This window comes from Rhinolophus hipposideros (genome assembly GCF_964194185.1).
Source record: "Rhinolophus hipposideros genome assembly, chromosome: 24".
Classification (NCBI taxonomy): domain Eukaryota; kingdom Metazoa; phylum Chordata; class Mammalia; order Chiroptera; family Rhinolophidae; genus Rhinolophus; species Rhinolophus hipposideros.
In genome coordinates this window covers 35,653,401-35,671,780 of record NC_138070.1, presented here as the reverse complement: position 1 = coordinate 35,671,780, position 18,380 = coordinate 35,653,401, and the positions used below count along the sequence as shown (strand labels likewise).

Below are 18,380 nucleotides of genomic sequence, written 5' to 3'. Positions count from 1 at the left end.
TTGTGATATTAACCCCTTATCAGATGTATCATTGGCAAATATCTTTTCCCATTCAGTAGGATCCCTTTTTGTTTTATTGATGGTTTCCTTTGCTGTGAAAAAATGTTTTAGTTTGATGTAATTCCACGTTTATTTTTTCTCTTACTTCCCTCGCGCTAGGGGATATATCAGGAAAAATCTTACTCCGGGTAATGTCTGTGAAGTTTCTTCCTATATTTTCTTTTACGTATTTTATGGTTTCAGATCTTACATTTAATTCTTTAAGCCATTTTGAATTTATTTTTGTATGTGGTGTAAGGAGGTGGTCCAGCTTCATTTTTTTGCATGTGTCTGTACAGGTTTCACAGCTCCATTTATTGAATAGACTGTCTTTACCCCATCGTACATTCTTGCTTCCATTGTCATAGATTAAATGGCCATATAGGCATGGATTTATTTCTGGACTCTCTATTGTGTTCCATTGATCTATGTGTCTGTTTTTATGCCAGTACCATGCTGTTTTGATTACTGTAGCCTTGTTGTATAATTTGAAGTCAGGTATTGTTATACCTCCCACTTTGTTCTTATTTCTCAAGATTGCTGAGGCTTATGGTCCCATATAAATTTTAGGATAATATGTTCTATTTCTGTGAAAAACGAAGACATTTTTAAAAGCTGGTGGACTGACATAGAATTGCCAGAGACTTATTTTACCTATACTTATTTTACCTATTATAACAAAACTAAACTAAACTATAAAACTACCACCACCATTGTTTATATTTAAAGAATATTTTAACAGAAAATTTAAAAGGGCATGTTATCAACAATTAAAAATTCAGTATATTTAGCTTTTGAAACTTACCAGGTTGCCCAGTTATTTTTCTTAACTGTCCCCAGTCTACATAAAATCTTCAACATGGGACATACCAGTACTTTGGTGCCCCTAAACCCTCAAAGGTGGTTTTGTATGGAAGGCCACCGGAGTATTTACCAAGTAGCTCTGGTCACAAGACATGAGACCTGAGCTCTTAAGTTTACTCATGAGCATGCCAGTCTTATCATATTTGTTGTGATGCTGAGAGAATATATGTGTAGTAAGTATAGGAGCCTGGAATATCATTGAACATTTTTTTGTTTCAACATTAAGGCGCTGATGAGAAAATGTCCTGATGGTAGGCAATGAAACTTCAAAATCCAACCCATGAAATGCAGTCTGCTCCATCCAAATAGACCTGTATTTATTGGCAGTGATAGTAGCAATATGTGTGGAAGGCATTATTTCTGGACACCTGTCATACAAATAGGAAACTTTTGTCTCCATAAAGATAATGACAAATATTGAATCCTTTTTCTGGCCACGTCTTTTGTGTTGAGACCAGAACAATAAAAAAATAGTTATCACAGACAAACTATACAGGTTAGCTGAGAATATTTACCATTATTCATTAGTTGATTAAAACATTGGCATAATGATTGATTACCTACCTATATTCGTTTTGGAAAACAGAAGTACTACGTCCTTCTGATTATCTGTGCCTCTCTTACAGAACTTACTGCTTTAAACTTCATTAGAATTATGTAATCCAACTCCTTAATGCCCATATCTTATTGTTCTTATTAGATTATAAGCTACTAGATATTAAGGAGGATATTGGGTTTATTGTTGAAATATCATCGTGATTTGCCTGGGTCATGAACATATTAGGCACTTAATAAGGATAGTTATTGTTGGATAAGTAAGTAGCTGACTGATCTAACAGAAATTCCACAAAATAAAATTACAAGAATATCCCCAACAAAATAGGAAAACATTGTTTAGGTAAAGGAGAAAAAGTAGATCAGGAAACATAGGAATGGAATCTATGCTTCTTATAGTAAGTTGTGGAGGTCTGTGGAAACTGGCTGGGAATAATCATAATAATGGTTAAAAGTAGTGAGTACTTAGTCGATGTTATATCATGTTTTGTGCATTGACTCCTGAGAACCTCATGGGTTTTTGTCCTTGTCACCTTTTTATAGATGGAGCAAGGCTTAGAAAAATGAAGTGACTTGCTCAAGGTCGCACAGCTGTTAAGTATGGATTTGAACTCAAGTCTAATTCTAGAATGCCTGTGCTAAACCACAGTACCGCCCTCTGGGACTGGTGTCGGGCCTGTGTCAGTTAAGAATGCAGTATTTCTAGGCTTGTCCTATCAGCAAGCGGTTTCTCTGCCAATAAGAGTTTCTTGTGTCCTTGGCAGGAGACTTTCACTGTTAAAACAAGTTAACATTAGTTCCTCTGTTTGTTAACGGTAATTCTCCTATGTAACTTAGTTGAGGAAGGAGAACTTTCCACTTGGTGGAAGAAGAGCAAGAGGCAGCTGGCTGTGGGGTATGGGCACTCCTTCACTGAGAGAACCTGGGTGTATAAGCACCCTCCTGGGTCCCCGACACCATCAGTCACCTTGATTTTTTCCTGAGAAGAAACCAGGAGGAGCAGTGGGGGGTAATTAGAAATCTGCTTTGTTTCTTCCATCTGGCAGGAGAGGTGTTTTCTTTTGTTCTGCACGTGATTAGAATGAGTGAAATCAGGCCGTGTTCCCCTCTCCTTGGTGGGGTTTACTTGAGGTGTGGGTATCTTTCCAAACAGGAGAGCTTTTACTTCCAAGGGGCTGCCCTTCTGTCTTTCAGCAGAAAGAGTTGTGATCTGGGGCACACTAATGAAAGAGACAGACAAATAAACCAGCACTGAGTCAGGCAGTCAAGTGTTCAAGAAACCAGGAGTGATTTTGAAGATGAAGGGGAAGGTAGGATAGAGAGAGTGTCCTCTTTGGGATTTCCATTGCCAGACAGAGCAGGGCCAAAGAAACTCTTGTGTCCTTTCATCAAGCCAGAAAGTCCGTGGAGAAAGGATATCCAGAGTTTCTTCAACAGGGAAAGAGATAGCTTAGCTGGCTTCTGTGCTGAATTGAGCAAGGGAAGTAATTCCATCCTGCCCTGACTAATAAGGAGAGAGTTTCCAAGGCAGGATGAGTTGAGGGGCTTCATGGAACACAGGCATAGGGCTTTACCTTTGAGCTTTTCCTTTTTACCAACTTCTATCCCATCTCTGGACTAGAAGCAGCTACTAGTAGTTGGGCCCCAGTTTCTTCCTCTGTTAAATATGGTTTAGTAATACCTCATCGGGTTGTTGTGAGAAGCACATGACATAATGGATGGGAGAACACTTTAAACCCTAGAGTGGATAGACACCCATTTGTGGAAACCCCTGGCGCCTTCATTCTGTGTTGGTGAAGTACCTGGGAGGCAGGATGAAACCTAGTAGATCTTGGCTTTGACCTTGTCCACCCTGTTGGTTGCCTGAAGGCACTTTCTGGATTAGCAGATTGTGAAGGAGGAATGAGGAAGGATGGGAGAGTGGGAGAGGTAAATCCTCCATCCAATTCCTGGGGTCACAGAGGCAGAAGGAAGCATTCTTGAAATAAACGGAATCCCGCTTGCTTTCCACACAAGTCTCTCAGCCTCTGCTGCTCTGGGGCCTGTGCTGCCCCTCCCCTCCCCTCCCCTGCCCTCCTGCTCCCCTCGCAGCAGTGGACCAGTGGGACTGGAGGGCAGGGTTGTGTACTGGTCCCTATGGTAGGAGGGGAGGGGCTGGCTCCCGCGGCTCCCAGCTGGGAGTTGACACAGATGAACAGACCAGACGGTAAGACCAATGCCTGCATCCCACACTGTCACCCCAGAGCCAGTGACTAATAGTGGCAGAGGGTGGGGAGAGGAGAGTGCTGAGGGGGGTAATGGGGGACAGGGAAGTGGTGAGGAGCACCTGATCAGGAGCAACTCTGGCCATCTGCCATCCCCTCACACAGGCTCTGTTGACTGCAGTTGAGAATTTGGAAGAGGATTCTGGCTGGAGGAGGAGGAGGAGGAGGCTTGTTGAAATGGAGGGTTTAGGAGGCTGCTCCCTCCCCCGTTGTTCCCTCTAGCTTCCTGACCTCCAAAATGCTCCTTAAATATAACACTCTGCGCCTGATGACTCCCCTGCCTGAGCTTGGAGCTTTGATTCCCCAACGTGTGACTGCAGCACTGCTCTGGCCCAGTTTGCCAGCTCCTGGAGGCCTGCAGCTCTGCCTGGTACTGCGGCTCTGCTCTCCTGGAAAGGGCAGAAGGAGAGCAGCACAGGATCCAAGAACTGGAGTTAGAAGGAGAGCCTCAGGGATCATGTTGTCTGTCTGTTTTCTGCTGCAGACATGCTCCCGGTGATTTCCCACGGTCATGAGGAGGCTTGAGCTTCTGGTGGTGGAAAAAGCCGCTGATGGGAGGTGGGAGTTAGGAAGGCTGAATTCTCCCGCGTGTTCACAGCTCCCAGGTTTCCCTTGGCCAGGGCCATGTGTGTCTGCTTCCGAGATGCCCAGCAGTTTGCTCTGGTTGAAAGACCTTTCTCACTATTCTAGTCCCTACTTATGGACGAGGCCAGAAATACCAGTCATGTTTTTGCTGGATTAGAAATGGAACAGAACCAGGGTGGGTGCGACCTTCAGGCTTGTAGGAGGCCAAAAGAAAGTCAAAGCAGCTGAAATCAAAAAGGAACTTTTCCCAACCTTCGTTCCAAACCTAGTGAAGTTTGGAAGAAACCGTTGTAACAAGAGGCTTAGAGCCGTACAAACCAAACTTATGTTAATCAAACCTTGAAAACACAAACTTTTGAATATCCATGAGCCTTGGAAGGCCAATTTTTTGAGCTTAGATTTTTGAAACTGCAGATAACACATCATCATAGTCAATCCTTCAGCCCATATCCTGCCCTTTCAAGTCTACTGACGAAAACCCAAAAACAATTAAGTCAGGTATTTTCTAATTACTGTGTTTATTTTAAAATTGTTTCTACACAGATTATATGTAAAACATTAAATATGCATAAAGTATACCGAAAGAAGAAACAACAAGGTGGTGAACACAAAATGGGATTTATAGATGATGTAATACAGAATTGTACACCTGAAATCTATGTAACTTTACTAACAATTGTCACTGCAATAAACTTTAATTAATATATATATATATATATACATATATATATATATATATACAAAGAAACAAACAACAAACACTATATACTTCTTACCTATCTTGCTGAACCCATTGTCTCCCCATCCTTCAAAGATGACCTCGTTTTGAATGTTGAGTTTGTTATTCCCTTAATTTTTTTATTGTATAGATACAGAATACAGTAGTTCCCCCTTATCCACTGGGGATATGTCTAACACCCCCCAGTGGATGCCTGAAACTGCGAACAGTACTGAAACCTATATATACTCATCTTATTCCTATGCATACATATCTTTTCATTTTATTGCTTCATTGGATATGCTTGTTGGCATAACCAAATTGCCAGCCTCACTACTCATGCTTTGGGGCCATTATTAAGTAAAATAAGGGTTACTTGAACCCAAATACTGCAATACTGTGATAATCGATCTGGTACTAAGTGACTAAGGGGTGGGTATGCTGGACAAAGGGATGATTCATGTCCTGGGTGGGTTGGAGTAGAGCAGGGTGGTGTGAGATTTCATTATGCTACTCAGAATGACGTGCAATTTAAAACTTACGAATTGTTTATTTCTGTAATTTTCCTTTTAGTATTTTTGGACCGCAGTTGACTCAGGGTAACTGACTGATGCCACAGAAAGCAAAACTGAGGATAAGGGTGGCAGCTACTGTATCTACCTGTATAGATACAGAATATCTGAATCATCCGTGTCAGTATCAATATAAAATTATCTATCCTTTCATGTGTTTGTTCTGTAACTATATATGCGTGGAATCATACTACATGCAGTCCTCATTGCTGTGCATCAGTGGGAAAGAAACTGTTAGGTGTCAGGGGATGCATTTCTTGAACTTTACTACATGATATAAAATAGTTTGCTTAGGTAGTCCAACCAGTACACATTTCCTTTAGTTCCTTTCCAACTGTCATGCAGGGCGTCATGCGGCGTCTCTGGTCCTGCTCCCCACATAAGAACGCAGGATATGGTGAGGCCAAAAAGGAACACCCACGGAGCCATAGGTAGGGGAGTCATACCACCAACAGTCTCGCTGGTGGCTGGGTTGGAGACACAGGAGGCAGGAGCCACATGATCCGCAAGCCGCATTCCACTTGTCTCTGCCAACCAACCTCATTTGCTAGCTGCAATCTGCCTTTCTGCAATCCGCAATCCACACTCCGCCATGCCACGCCACCATCTGCTTGCTAGCCCCCATTTTGCTGCTAGTGTAGCCACAGCAGTTATATGAATGGCCAAAGGCTCACTGGTTACAGCTGACGGCCAACTAGCCACAGCTGCTGGCCATCTGATCACAGTTGATGGCCATTTACTACCCGAGCCAGCACCTTTCTATGTGAGGCCGAGAGCCTGGAAACTGCACTCCTGGCTCTGTCCCCACACCAACCTTGATATTTTAAGATATTAATTTTTGTCAAATAGATGGGTATGAGATAGCATCTCATTGGAGCTGAACTTTGCATTTTTCTGGGTACTAATGAGGTTAGGCATCTTTTTATATATTTACAGATCATTTTCTCTTCTGAAAGTGCTTATTCAAATCATTTGTCCATTTTTCTAATTTTCTTCTTTTTTTCTTATTGATAGAATCGAATGCACCTGCCTGAACATTAATTTGTATCCAGCCCCCCAGAGTAATCTAGAATTATGTCAGTGTTGACAATTTACCCATCAGAGAATTTTTTAAACCATACAAACAGACTGCCGTCTATGAGAAGATAAAAGAGGGAAAATACATTAAATGAGGAATGTTTCTTCATTTTGCTTGGTCTTACTCTAATTCAGGAAAAGACGGTGATCCCATGACTCTTTAGAGTCATGTTTAGGTCATATTTTGAGATTTTTCTTTGTGGACCACAAAAATGGAGTTCTGTAAGAAGCCCTGGGTTCAGAAACAAGAAAGATCCCAGGGGAATTCTAGGTAGATAATTTTCTCCCATCAACCAGGCTTTTCTTGTTCCTCCCCTTTTTGTGTTCCTTATAACATATACACACACTGACACTTAAGCCAATTAACTCATCAGTGATGGAAGAAGAAGCTGGCTTGATTTAGTCTCTTTTTTACCTGTTGCCTGGATTCTTTTTGTCCTGGGAGCATGTGAGCCCTTATAAATCAGGTTGTCTGGTAGAGAAGAGTTTTTGTAGGCATGAATAGTGATTCAGAGATGGGGTTTTGGAGTTGGACATGCCTACATTCAAATCCCAAGTTTGCAGCTTGCTGGCGTTAGGCATTAGGCGAATCAAGGCATCACACTCTTTAGTTTTCAGCTGCATTACCTGGCAAATAATGATAGTTACTACTCATAATAACAAGGAAGTGCGGATTCAATGGGATAATGCATGTACAATGCTTAGTATGATGCCTGAAATAATATGCCCTCAATAAATTCTTAGTACTAATAGTTAAAAAAGAGGGTTAATTTTTTAAAAACAGGTAAAGACTAAACACTGAAGAATGTTAACATTTACAATACTGTGTTTCTAATATAATACTTGAAAAGCTTTGGTCCAGGTTTTATGTGTTACTTGAGATCAGAGCAGTTAGTGGGGCAGGATGAAAATGTTCTCATTTACCTGGCGTACTCTGAGCGACATTTGTCTAGGGGCTGGATCACGTGACCTAGGAGGCCGGTGCAGTGGCTTATCTAGGTCATAAAGGAGAGCTATGCATTTCTGGAGTCTGTTGCATCCTTGCAATCAATACACGTGCTGAAAGTATGGCCCGGGTACAGGCTCAAGGAGCTTTAAAAAGATAACTACGGATGTATTCAGAAGTCTTGAAAGTATTTCAGTGTTTTCTAGCATGGGGGCTGTGGATGGAGGGAAATTCCACAGCCCAGAACTGCTTGGGGGGTACATCTCTGAAAGCACAGGATACCTTAAGGAATATTTCTGCTGGACCATCTGGACACTGTAGAGAGACTGCAGTGTTCTAAATAGGTTTGAATAAGGTCACTTCAATTAAACACGTGTTTATAGTACTCGTCCTGTATGCAAGCCCTCCTGGTCAGTGGGCAGATGGAGCTGAACAAGATACACAGCCCCTGACTTCATGGAATTTACCATCTGAAAAGAGGAAGGCAGATAATAAACAAGGAATTACAAATACAGTGAGTATTACCAACAAGGGGATCTGTACTCCAGTTTTTCTTCAGAGTATCACTTTAGAGGGTCAAGTATAGATGACATGCATACAACAAATATGGATTTCTGTAGATCACTTTGGGGCAACTTACAGGGTACAGGCTCATTATGGTTCAGTTGAAGGTTGCTATTTCATAATTAATCTCCTCTTTGTTCCTTCTCACCCATCGCATTACTAACCCAGATAGTCAGTAATCTAGGGGAGGACAGACAAAAGCAATCACATAGCCAGGGAAGTTGTCCGGGCTGGAACTCCTTACTGGGCCCCAAACTGGAGGATTTTAAAAGGAGGCTTTTCCCTCTTTCCCATGAATTGTATGTCCGAGTTGAAGCTGAAACTGTCTGTTCCTCCTCACTTGATGCTGTGCCTGGTCTGCACCTTCTTGGAGCCTTGTACCAGTGATAACATGTTTAAATCCCACAGCAGGCCTTCATGACCACCTTAAAAGAATCCCTGGCTTCAGGTGACTGGGTGCAGCACCGTAAGTTGCTGCCTCATCACTTGCCCCAGAAGTCAGTGGCACAGCAATTTCCCCAGCAGAGGAAGAGAGCTGCTGTTAAGTGCAGTGAACTGCTCAGACTACAGAGGCGCTAGCCCCGCCTTGCTGGAAAAGGGTGAGGATTCTATTTAAGGTGGTCTTATGCAGCTCGCCTGCCATCTGACTCCTAGGCATGCACCACCTAGCTTTTCCGGTTTGCTCAGCTTTGGATTCCTCAGGTTTGCAGGGGGCCTGGGACAAGGCTCCCCTCCACCCAGAGGTGGGGCATTTTAAAACCTTGGTGGATGCCCATGGAAATGCTAATCTTCAGACGTTTACACTCCTCTGCCTCTCCAGCACCTCATTGCTCACCCACTTTCTCCCTGACTTTCTGTCCCATCCTGGGACAAAACATGTGCTGTGTCTTTAAATGGGCGGAAGTGGCTGGCAGTGCTTTGCTTGGGTACTGCATTGATGAGGAGATTACATGGAGCTGCGGGAGCTGCCGCCTGGGGGAAGAGAGGTGCAGCTTCTGCTAGGTTTTTGCTCTCCCCCTGGGTTCTCCTTGGGTTCTCTGAGCCGGCATGAGGTGAGGGTGGGTGGGTGGCCGGCCGGCCTGCCTGTTGACAGCAACTCCAGGGCTGTTTTGCAGCCTTGCCAGCATTACCCATCCTCATCAGAATCTGGCAGTAGCAGCAGCAGCTTGGGCAGGCAGCTCCGGCTCCCGGCTGGATTTGCAGAAGCTGTCCTTGGCCTCCAAACCCAGCTTTCAGCTGGGAAAGGGGGAAGAAGGGAAAGCAGCAGCAGCAGTTCTGGCTTGCGCTTTCTCTATCTCTCTCTCTCTTTTGTTTCTTTCTGTGTTCAAGTCACATTACATGGGATTCTGTTCTTTTGGGACTTCGTCATCTTCTCAAATATGTCCTGGGACCTCCAGAGCTGTAACAGGGATGTTAAGGACATGGTCAGTGGATTATCGTGACTGTACTAATGAAAGGATTCAAGCTCTCCTGGTAAGTAGAGGAGGGATAAGGCACTTTCCTCTTCCATTGTCTTTCATCAACCCTGTGTTCCCCCCAGCACCTCAAATCCTCAAGAGAGTCTCCTTCAGAGAGGCCCATCTCCCTAGAGGGGTATCAAGGGGTTAAGATGGGGGCCACACACTCTACAAAGTTAGATTACCCTCTAGCTCATTCCAGCTTCTGTACCGCTGCAGGACTTTCTGCCTGCATCTTCCTGGGTTTTGTGGAAGTTGGGGGGCTGAGGAGAGAGTCAACTGCAGCTGAAAAAATTCTCTAACTTTGAGGGGGTTAGGGGTCCTGCCCACCGAGGGAACTTGATAAAGAAAGATCCCTTTCATGAGGTCCTGTGTGACTGCACTAGCCTGGTGGTACATTCTTACTCTCCCTACGCTACGAGGGGCCTTTCTCACCCTGCTTCTTAGGGCATCTTTACCCCTGTAGCCAATCTCTGACCTCTTAGAGGCAGGCTCCAACCTCTAGCATACATGGTGTTCAAAGGAGAGTGGACTGTCCCCACCCACACATCCACCACACACACACACACACACACACACACACACACACACACATACCTTGGAGCTTAATGTTGGGATAGTAAAGCCACCTCCTGTTTGGGGTGTAAGGTAGCTGTATTATAGCCGCAGAAGTAGTCAGAATATATTTACCTCGAATTTAAAAGTAAAACCTTTACTTCTCCCTCTTCTCCTTTAAATCAGACAAAAGGGTGAAATGGCTTTTTCTCACCTGGGGAAACAAGATTTTGCTTGGAAAACTTTGTCATACCAGGCATGTGGCACTCCCTGCAGGCCAGCTTGCGCAGCTCAGAGAAGAAAGGCTTCTGGGGCTGGGAATGGAGCTTTCTATCCTTGAAGGAGTTGGCGGGTGGGAGGTGGAGAAGGAGCTTATGAGAGCTCCCTGCCGGGATGCAGCCTGCCTTTCTTGAAGCCAGCAGTCCAAGGTGGGGTGGTGGTAGGGTCATCTCTGGATGGGAGCTTGATTTTCAGAGTCGGGGGTAGGTATTGAGCAGTTTAATGCATGGAGTCCCAGCTTGGCTCTAGACTTTCCGGAAACCCTAGGTTAAACCCTGATAGAATTCATCTAGTTTACCAGCCCTCCTCCTTTAGGCAAGAGGATCTTTTAGTGGGTCTTCCAAAGGTACTTTGCAGAAGGGAAAGGGAGGAGCTTAAAAAGAAGCTTTTTAAAAGCTTCGCTCTGAAAACCTGTGAGGTTCCAAGTAGTGGTGAGCACCAGTCACTACCGAGTGACTACCCTGTAGTTTCTTCTCAGGATTTGATATCTGTCCTCCTTGTGCTGAAGGCCCTCCTCTGAATTTGAGAAAGTGGGGTAGAAGTACTACAGTGCCATCCCTGTCCTTGCTTTCTTGTTCCTGAGTTGGGAGACATTAGCAGTCTGTTGTCACTGGGATTTCCAGGCCCGGTCAGCATCTGATCTGCAGCTTTAATCCTCAGCAGAGTAGAGCTGGGCCTGTCACTCGGCTGAGGCTTCCAAGGAGAGCTCAGATGCTGCTGGGAGAGCCGCTGGGCTCCTCATCAGAAGTCACTCAGCATCCTTCCACGCCCCTGCTATTGGCACAGGCAGGTTGGGACTGAGGGGTGCTTGGCTGTCATTCAGGATGAGACATGACTTTAACACAGAATGCTTCTCTGCTCAGTTCCGGCTGGTCCCTCAGGGTCACGTCATGCAGAGATGTTTGCCCTTAAAAATCTGTCTTGAGTATCTCTTGATGCATTTCAACAAAAGAGCAGTGTTAAGCTGGGAACTATAATTGGGGTAACCTTATCCTTTTCTGGCAAATAAAATGTTACAAGGATTGGGAAATTTTGTTATTTATGGCTGCCTGGATGCTGTTGGATCCTGTGATCTGCCTTGTCGTTGTGTTGTAGATGTTTGGGCTTGAAATCCTGTGTCAGAGTACTCTCTACTCTCCCAACAGTGAGACTTGGTAGAAACAAGATAACCAAACATATTGACAGCCTTGTTCTGGATAACAACACTGTCTGCATATGGAAAAGGATGGAACTAACCAACTTTTTTTTTTTTTAATTAAATTTATTGGGGTGACAATTGTTAGTAAATTTACATAGATTTCAGGTGTACAATTCTGTATTACATCGTCTATAAATCTAACCAACTTTTTAATGGTTGAATTATTTCTAGAAACATTTCCAGATGTTTCTAATGTTAATGTTAAACGTTACTGTGTTAGTGATATAAAAAATGATAATGCTGGTAACCATTATAATAGCGATTAACATTTACTGAGTGCTTACCACGTGCCAGTCACCATATTGAGCACCTCATGTGTGTTAAATCACATAGTGCCTACAACATTATGATTAAGATCCCCATTTTATAGAGTGAGTAACCTGAGACCCAGAAAGCTTAAGTTACCTGCTTGAGGGCGTACAAGTAGGAATCCGGCTTGGGATTTGCAGGTCATTTTCCCGTGATTCACCTGTCTTTGCTTGCTCTTCTATGGGGCATTTTCCTCTGAATGTAACACCATTCTATAGATTGGCTTTTTTCCTGCTTTGCTGTCTCTCTGCCTTATATGTATTTGGTTAATTAGACTTATTTTAAGTGTATGGAAAAAGTGCCTTATTTCATTCAATCCTTACTATAATCCCACGAAGTGGCTAGTATCTGCATGTGAGAGCTAAGGAAACTGAAGTACAGAGTGGTAAAGGGTTTTAACTAAATTCATGCAACTAATTATTGAGAAGGCCAGGATACAAACTCTGGTTTCTTGACTATTATTTCGGTTTTGCAACTACCACAGCAATGGCAAGGTGTGTCTGTATTAGACCAACTTTCCCAGAGAGCAGGGTCAATGTCTATACATTCATTATTCATTCAACCCTTCATTTCTACAGATTTTGACTACGTAATTATTATTTTCATAGCCCTGTGTGTACGCATTGCGGGGGTTAAAAAATGGGAAGGACTTTGCCTCTGACTTCTAGGGACTGGTTTTCTCACAGGTGAAATGAGACCCAACCCTTCTATACACACACACACACACACACACACACACACACACACACACACACACACACACACACACCATCTCCCCCCCTCCCACCTACAAAACAATTCAGTAAATTGTGAGGGACGGATACATGCAATGAACAATAAACACTCTAGAAATTCAGAGGAGACTGGAATTAATTTCAGCTGGGGTAGCAGAGAAGCTTTTTAGAGTAACTGTCACTTGACTGGGTATTTGAAGGCTGGATAGGGTTAGGCAAGTGTACTGCACTAACACCACACCTTGTGGACTTACAAAGTTCTCACAGGAGATGCTTTGGGGTAAAGCTGACCAAGATGTGTGTCTGTGATTGACAAGTGGCTGGATTGTGAAATACCATGTTTCCCCGAAAATAAGACCTAACCGGAAAATAAGCCCTAGCATGATTTTTCAGCATGACATCTCCTGAACATAAGCTCTAATGCGTCTCTTGGAGCAAAAATTAATATAAGACCTCATCTTATTTTCTGGGAAACAGCAGAAATCCTCTCCACGTTCCAGCCTTCCCAACATTAGGGCAGGGACTTTAGGCTCTCTCAAAGATAATTTTGTGATTCCATGTTCTGATAACTTGTTGAGCAAGCACGGGCAGCGGTGGAGGAGATTGAGATAGGAGGTGGCACACACAAACAGATAGGGCTGTGCCAGAGCGGATCTGTGGGATAAGTGTGATGTAAAGACATTCTTAATTCCTATAGAGCTTCAGAACCTCAAACAACAAGATCTCCAATTTCATGAGGCTGCTTCCTGTACAGATTGTTTTGGCCCCCACAGGACTTGGCAGACTGTAGTGACATCTGTCTGGATTCTCTGTCCTCGTGTTCCTGGTCCTCACATCTGTTGGGGCGGGTGGTGCAGTCTCCACAGAGCCTGGAGGCTGTGACAGACCTTCAGGAAAGTCAGTGTGCTGGCAGAATTTGACTCTGTGAAAAAAGAGAGAGAGAGGATAGTTCTTGACACAGCAGAGGAAGCATTTCTGAGGCCAGGTCTTGGTCCACAGATGAGAGGAATTTGAAGTTTCTCATTGTGTTTGGGTGAGGGAGCAGTCGTATTAACTTTCACACTGTTTATTAGGAATATGAGTACTGTATGAGAGAACCTACTCATTTATGTTCTTACCAGGTATCTGGGACACAAATTCATTTTTGCACTCCTCCATATTTCTTGGAGAGTAATGGTCATCCATATTTTATTTGATACTTAAGGTCAATTGTCCAGTGTACTTTTTTTCTTCAAATCTGTTAAAGAATGGACTGCTGTTCCTATTTCAGCTCTGGGTTAGCTCTATGAAAGGAGAAGTGGGTTAGGTTGCAGCAGGGAGAACTTAAATTAGACATAAGGAAAAAGTTTGGAATTTCTGTCTCTGGAGTGTTCAGATCAAGACATGTATTTATGTTTTGAGGTTCTTTCTGTGAAAAGTTTCTTCTAAAGAAGAAAGCCCTGCATGTGGCCTGTGCACACCTTCTTTAGAGCCAAGCTTCCCAGCTATTCAGATGTTTACCGGAAGGTGAGCTTCAGTAACGGTTGGGGTCTCTCAGTAGCTTGAGATTCTGTGGAGAGCCACCTCTGAATCTGAGTCCCGTAACTGCCTTGTGACATGCTGTGTGGTCTTGTGGGTCACTCCTGTTTGCTTTGGGTGGTAGCTGTTCTGAAAATGGGATTAAATCACAGTGCTGGGCAGATTAATTGGTCTCTCAGCTTCTTTTTTACTAAGGACTTAGAAAAAGACCACAGTCCTCCTAGAACGGGTTGCTTGTGATGGGAACTGTTGGTGCACATCTTTTGCCAGCAGGAGACACTACAATAAACTTTTATTTGAAAATATTAAGTATTCATTTACCAATACCCTCCAGCAGTCACACCCTCTTGCTAACAGTGTGAGATTTACTTTATTATTTGGTGGGATGGGAATTGGGAGTTTTCGCACAGCCTGGTAAATCCCGCGCACTGAGTGCTGGTCATAGAAGCATTTAAATCCCTCGAGTGATCAGGACAGCTCAGGGCAGCAACTGAATCTTCTGACTGTATGGATTTCTTAAAAGGATAGGCCTTTCCCACCTTTCACCCATGTTTCTACTTTGGGAAATTGCACGTAGCTTGAGATAAGCAGCAATAAACATGACTTGCTTTGCTTTCTGTCGTCATCATCACTGTTACATTAAGAAGAAAGAGATTTATTCTACTGGAAAGTAAGCTTCTGGGTGGCAGAGGTTGTGTCTAACAAATCAGGTCATGAGTACTTGAGGTTCTTTGCTGCTGGCGAGGAACCCTTCCTCCCGGTCAGTATGAGACCTGTTATTGAGTTTTACAGTCGGAAGAGATGATTTAGGGTTTCTCATGATAGAACTTGAAGAAGAGAAGAACACTTCTGATCTCTTGCTAAATTGTCCAGAAGGCTGGACATTTCTTTCCTAAATGAGTTAAGGTGAAAGGATGTGATAAACCAGATATTGCTAGATGTCTTTATGTTTACTTATCGTTAATGCTATTCTTTGGTTTATATTTGCAGAAAGATGTTGAATTAGACTGGATAGGTTATGCTATTACAACAACTAGCACCCAAAACCCACCCACAAACTCGGCAGCTTAACTCACTGTTAGTTAGTCCTTGACCACTCCAAGTGCCTCGGAGGCGCTCAAAAACTCTTCAGGGACATATCCTCCATTGGTAGCTCAGTGACCCAGCCCGTAGAATCTCCTGGTACCTCCTCCACATTCACTACAGGTTGGGGGAGAACATGGCTCTTAAATGCTTCTTCTTAAAAGCAAATACAGGGTCATCGGCCTTTCAGTACATTGGCCAGACTAGTCATGTGGCCCTGCCTGACTGCAGGAAAGCTGGGAAATGTAGGCTTCTGAATGTCAGGAAATGAGGACTGGAAATTCTGTTGAGCACCAGTAGTGTCTGCCATAGCTGCTTTTATGTAAGTGATGTCATGGGCTCACTCCACTTTTTAAAACCTGATAATGTTTTCTTACTGCCTATGGAACAAAGGCCTTTATTTGCGATATCTGGGAGGAACTTGTGTCATCTTAGAACCAGGGATCAGTATACCACAGCTGTGGGCCAAATTCAGTTTGCTGCCTCTATTTATACAGCTTACAAGCTAAGGATATTTTTTCTACATTTTTAAGTGGTTGAAAAAAATCAAGAGAAGACTAATATTTCATGACATGTGAAAACTGGATGAAATTTCAGATTGCAGTATTCATAAATAAAGTTTTATTGGAGTGCAGCCAGGCTCATTTGTTTACACATTGTCTATGGCTACTTTCATGCTACAACGTCGGAGTTGAGTAGTTCAGACAGAGAGCTATTTATTGTCTGATCCTTTACACACAGTTTGCTGCCCCTTAGCTAATTTAGGTAAATATTTCTCAAGTGCAACAAAGTGGTATGTTTTTAATGGATACTTCCTAGCTAGAGCCTTGTTCTAGTCACTGTAAGAGTTATAGTGATGACGATAAAGATAATAATAATAGCTAATACTTACATAATAACTTACTATTGACATGTATTTTAAATGTTTTCTATATATTAACTCATAGCAGTTTTTTGGGGCTATGTATTATTATGTAGATTTTATAAATCACATAAAGCTCTCTGTGAACTAAGGCACAGAGAGGTTAAGTAATTGGCCCAAGTTCACACAACCCAAAAGTGTTGGAGCTGGCAGTCTGATTCCAGAGTCTATACTCTTAGCCACTACCATGACAAAGCAAATGGAAGACACATCTTTGTCCATGAGAAGAGAAAAGACTAATACCCATGAAAACTTAGAGAAATATCCTAAGGTAATTTATGAAGACAATGATATAAATTATTACCACCAAAGATGTGTAAAAAACAGAGAGGGGGAGAGAAAGAACAGTAATGGGCAAAATAAATGGGAGAAGGGCTGAATGGAGGAGGTGGGCTGTGTGTTGATTCCTAAAGGATGGAAGCCACTGAGATTTTAAGAGAGTTGAACGCATCTCTCAGGCAGGGATGAAGTAAGAACTGGGCGACAGAACCCAGAATGAGGGCCTGGTGGAAGGGAGAGAGAGCTGAGCTGCCTGATCAGAACAAGGGCTGTGTGGGGGTGCTCTGGTAGGATTTTAAATGTTAGGACAGGGCTTACCTACAGCTGGCCTCAAAAGTGAGGCAGAGGCCTGTAGACCTTCAGTACTAAGCCGTGACAAGCCCTCAGGCTCACGGTGACCAAAGAGCCTGGAGAGGCAAATCCCAACTCCCTGGGAAGATGCTCTGGGGCGGAGAATTGGAATAGTTTTGGGGCCTGTGTTAAGAATAGGGTTAGAAATTATAATAACAATGCTCCTATAGTGTTCCTTTTTTTTTTTTTTTAAGTCTCACAGGTGTATTAGAAAGGTGGTATTTATTCCATTTTACAAGTAAGGAAACTGAGTCTCAAAAGAGGTTTAAGTAGCAGGCTCAAGATCACATGGTAAATGTCAGAACTGGGATAAAACTGAAGATGTCTAACTCTGAAACCTATGCTGTTAACCTCTACACTGTACTCTGAGTTAGTGCAAAAAGAGTGTTTATTTGGTAGAAATCTGGAGCTTTAAACTTAACAATTTAGGAAAGGTTTGCCAAGGAGGTGGGGCAATCATTCTGGCTGGAAGTGCTCTCTTTATATCAGTTGATCATACAGGAGGATAATTTTTCCCAGCATACTCACCCCCATGGTGAGGCATGACCCTAATCATCACTGATCTGCTGGCTGTCACTTCAGGACTCAGTAAGAGTTTATTTAAATAATATTTTTAAATTGTGAAATGCATCATGCATAAAAAGGAAGTATATAATGTATCTGTGCAGCTTAAAGAAATACAGTTGACCCTTGAACAACATGGGTTTGAACTGTGCAGGTCCACTTGTATGTGGATTTTTTTCAATAAATACTGTAAATGGATTTTCTTAACAGTTCCTTTCTCTAGCTTACTTTATTGTATTAATACAGTATATGATACATGTGGTTATTGACTGTTTATGTTATCTATAAGCCTTGTGCTCAACAGTAGGCTATTCGTAGTTAAGCTAGGGGAGTCGAAAGTTATATGTGGATTTTTCACTGTGTGGGAGCCTGAACCCTAACCTCTGTATTGTTCAAGAGTCAACTGTAATTGAACATTGTTCACCATCCAGTTAAGCATTAGAACATTACCTGAACCTTTTGAAAGCTGTTCAGTTGTTTTTTTGTTTTATTTGTTTCATAAGATTTATGAAAATATTCAAAGGCTGGGAGGATAAACACCCCCCAACTACAAATCTTGGGAACTGTGCACTGGCTGGGTTCCTGAGTCTGGATTGGGGACTGTTCCCCCAGGGAAGACAGGTTATGCTTCTCAGCCAGCTCTACTTTGTTCTAACACGGGCAAAAATGGCTGCTCCATAATGTGGAGCTCTCTCCCATTAACTATGTGATGGGCCCCAAGAGACAGTGCATACTATTCTGCTGGTTTCTAGTTTTATGACTCTAGGCAAGTTGCTTAATCTCCCCAATTCTTGATTTTCTCATCTATAAAATGGTGCTAATCACACCTGTTGTAAGGATTGGGTGGATCAGATGACATAATTCCTGTTAATGCACTTAGGAGACCTGGCGCATTGTAACCACCTTATAAATGTGAAGCTACTATTACAGTCTTTATTGTTTTATGT

At 42.9% G+C, this 18,380-nt stretch overlaps 1 protein-coding gene across 10 annotated transcripts in view; it reads left to right on the top strand.

The window, feature by feature from the left end:
- The window catches only part of GRAMD1B (GRAM domain containing 1B), a gene marked incomplete at its 5' end in the record, with an annotated part of 168,168 nt that overhangs the window by 66,557 nt on the left and 83,231 nt on the right, over positions 1–18,380 (top strand). The window contains one exon of one of the 10 annotated variants that reach the window (XM_081037378.1): positions 8,906–9,170. The exons of 8 other annotated variants lie outside the window; for them this stretch is intronic. In XM_081037378.1, coding sequence (XP_080893504.1) covers positions 8,953–9,170 — 218 coding nt within the window. Of the gene's footprint in view, positions 1–8,905; positions 9,171–9,235; positions 9,658–18,380 lie in introns of those variants that run through there. One more of the 10 variants, XM_081037381.1, reaches the window with a different exon arrangement.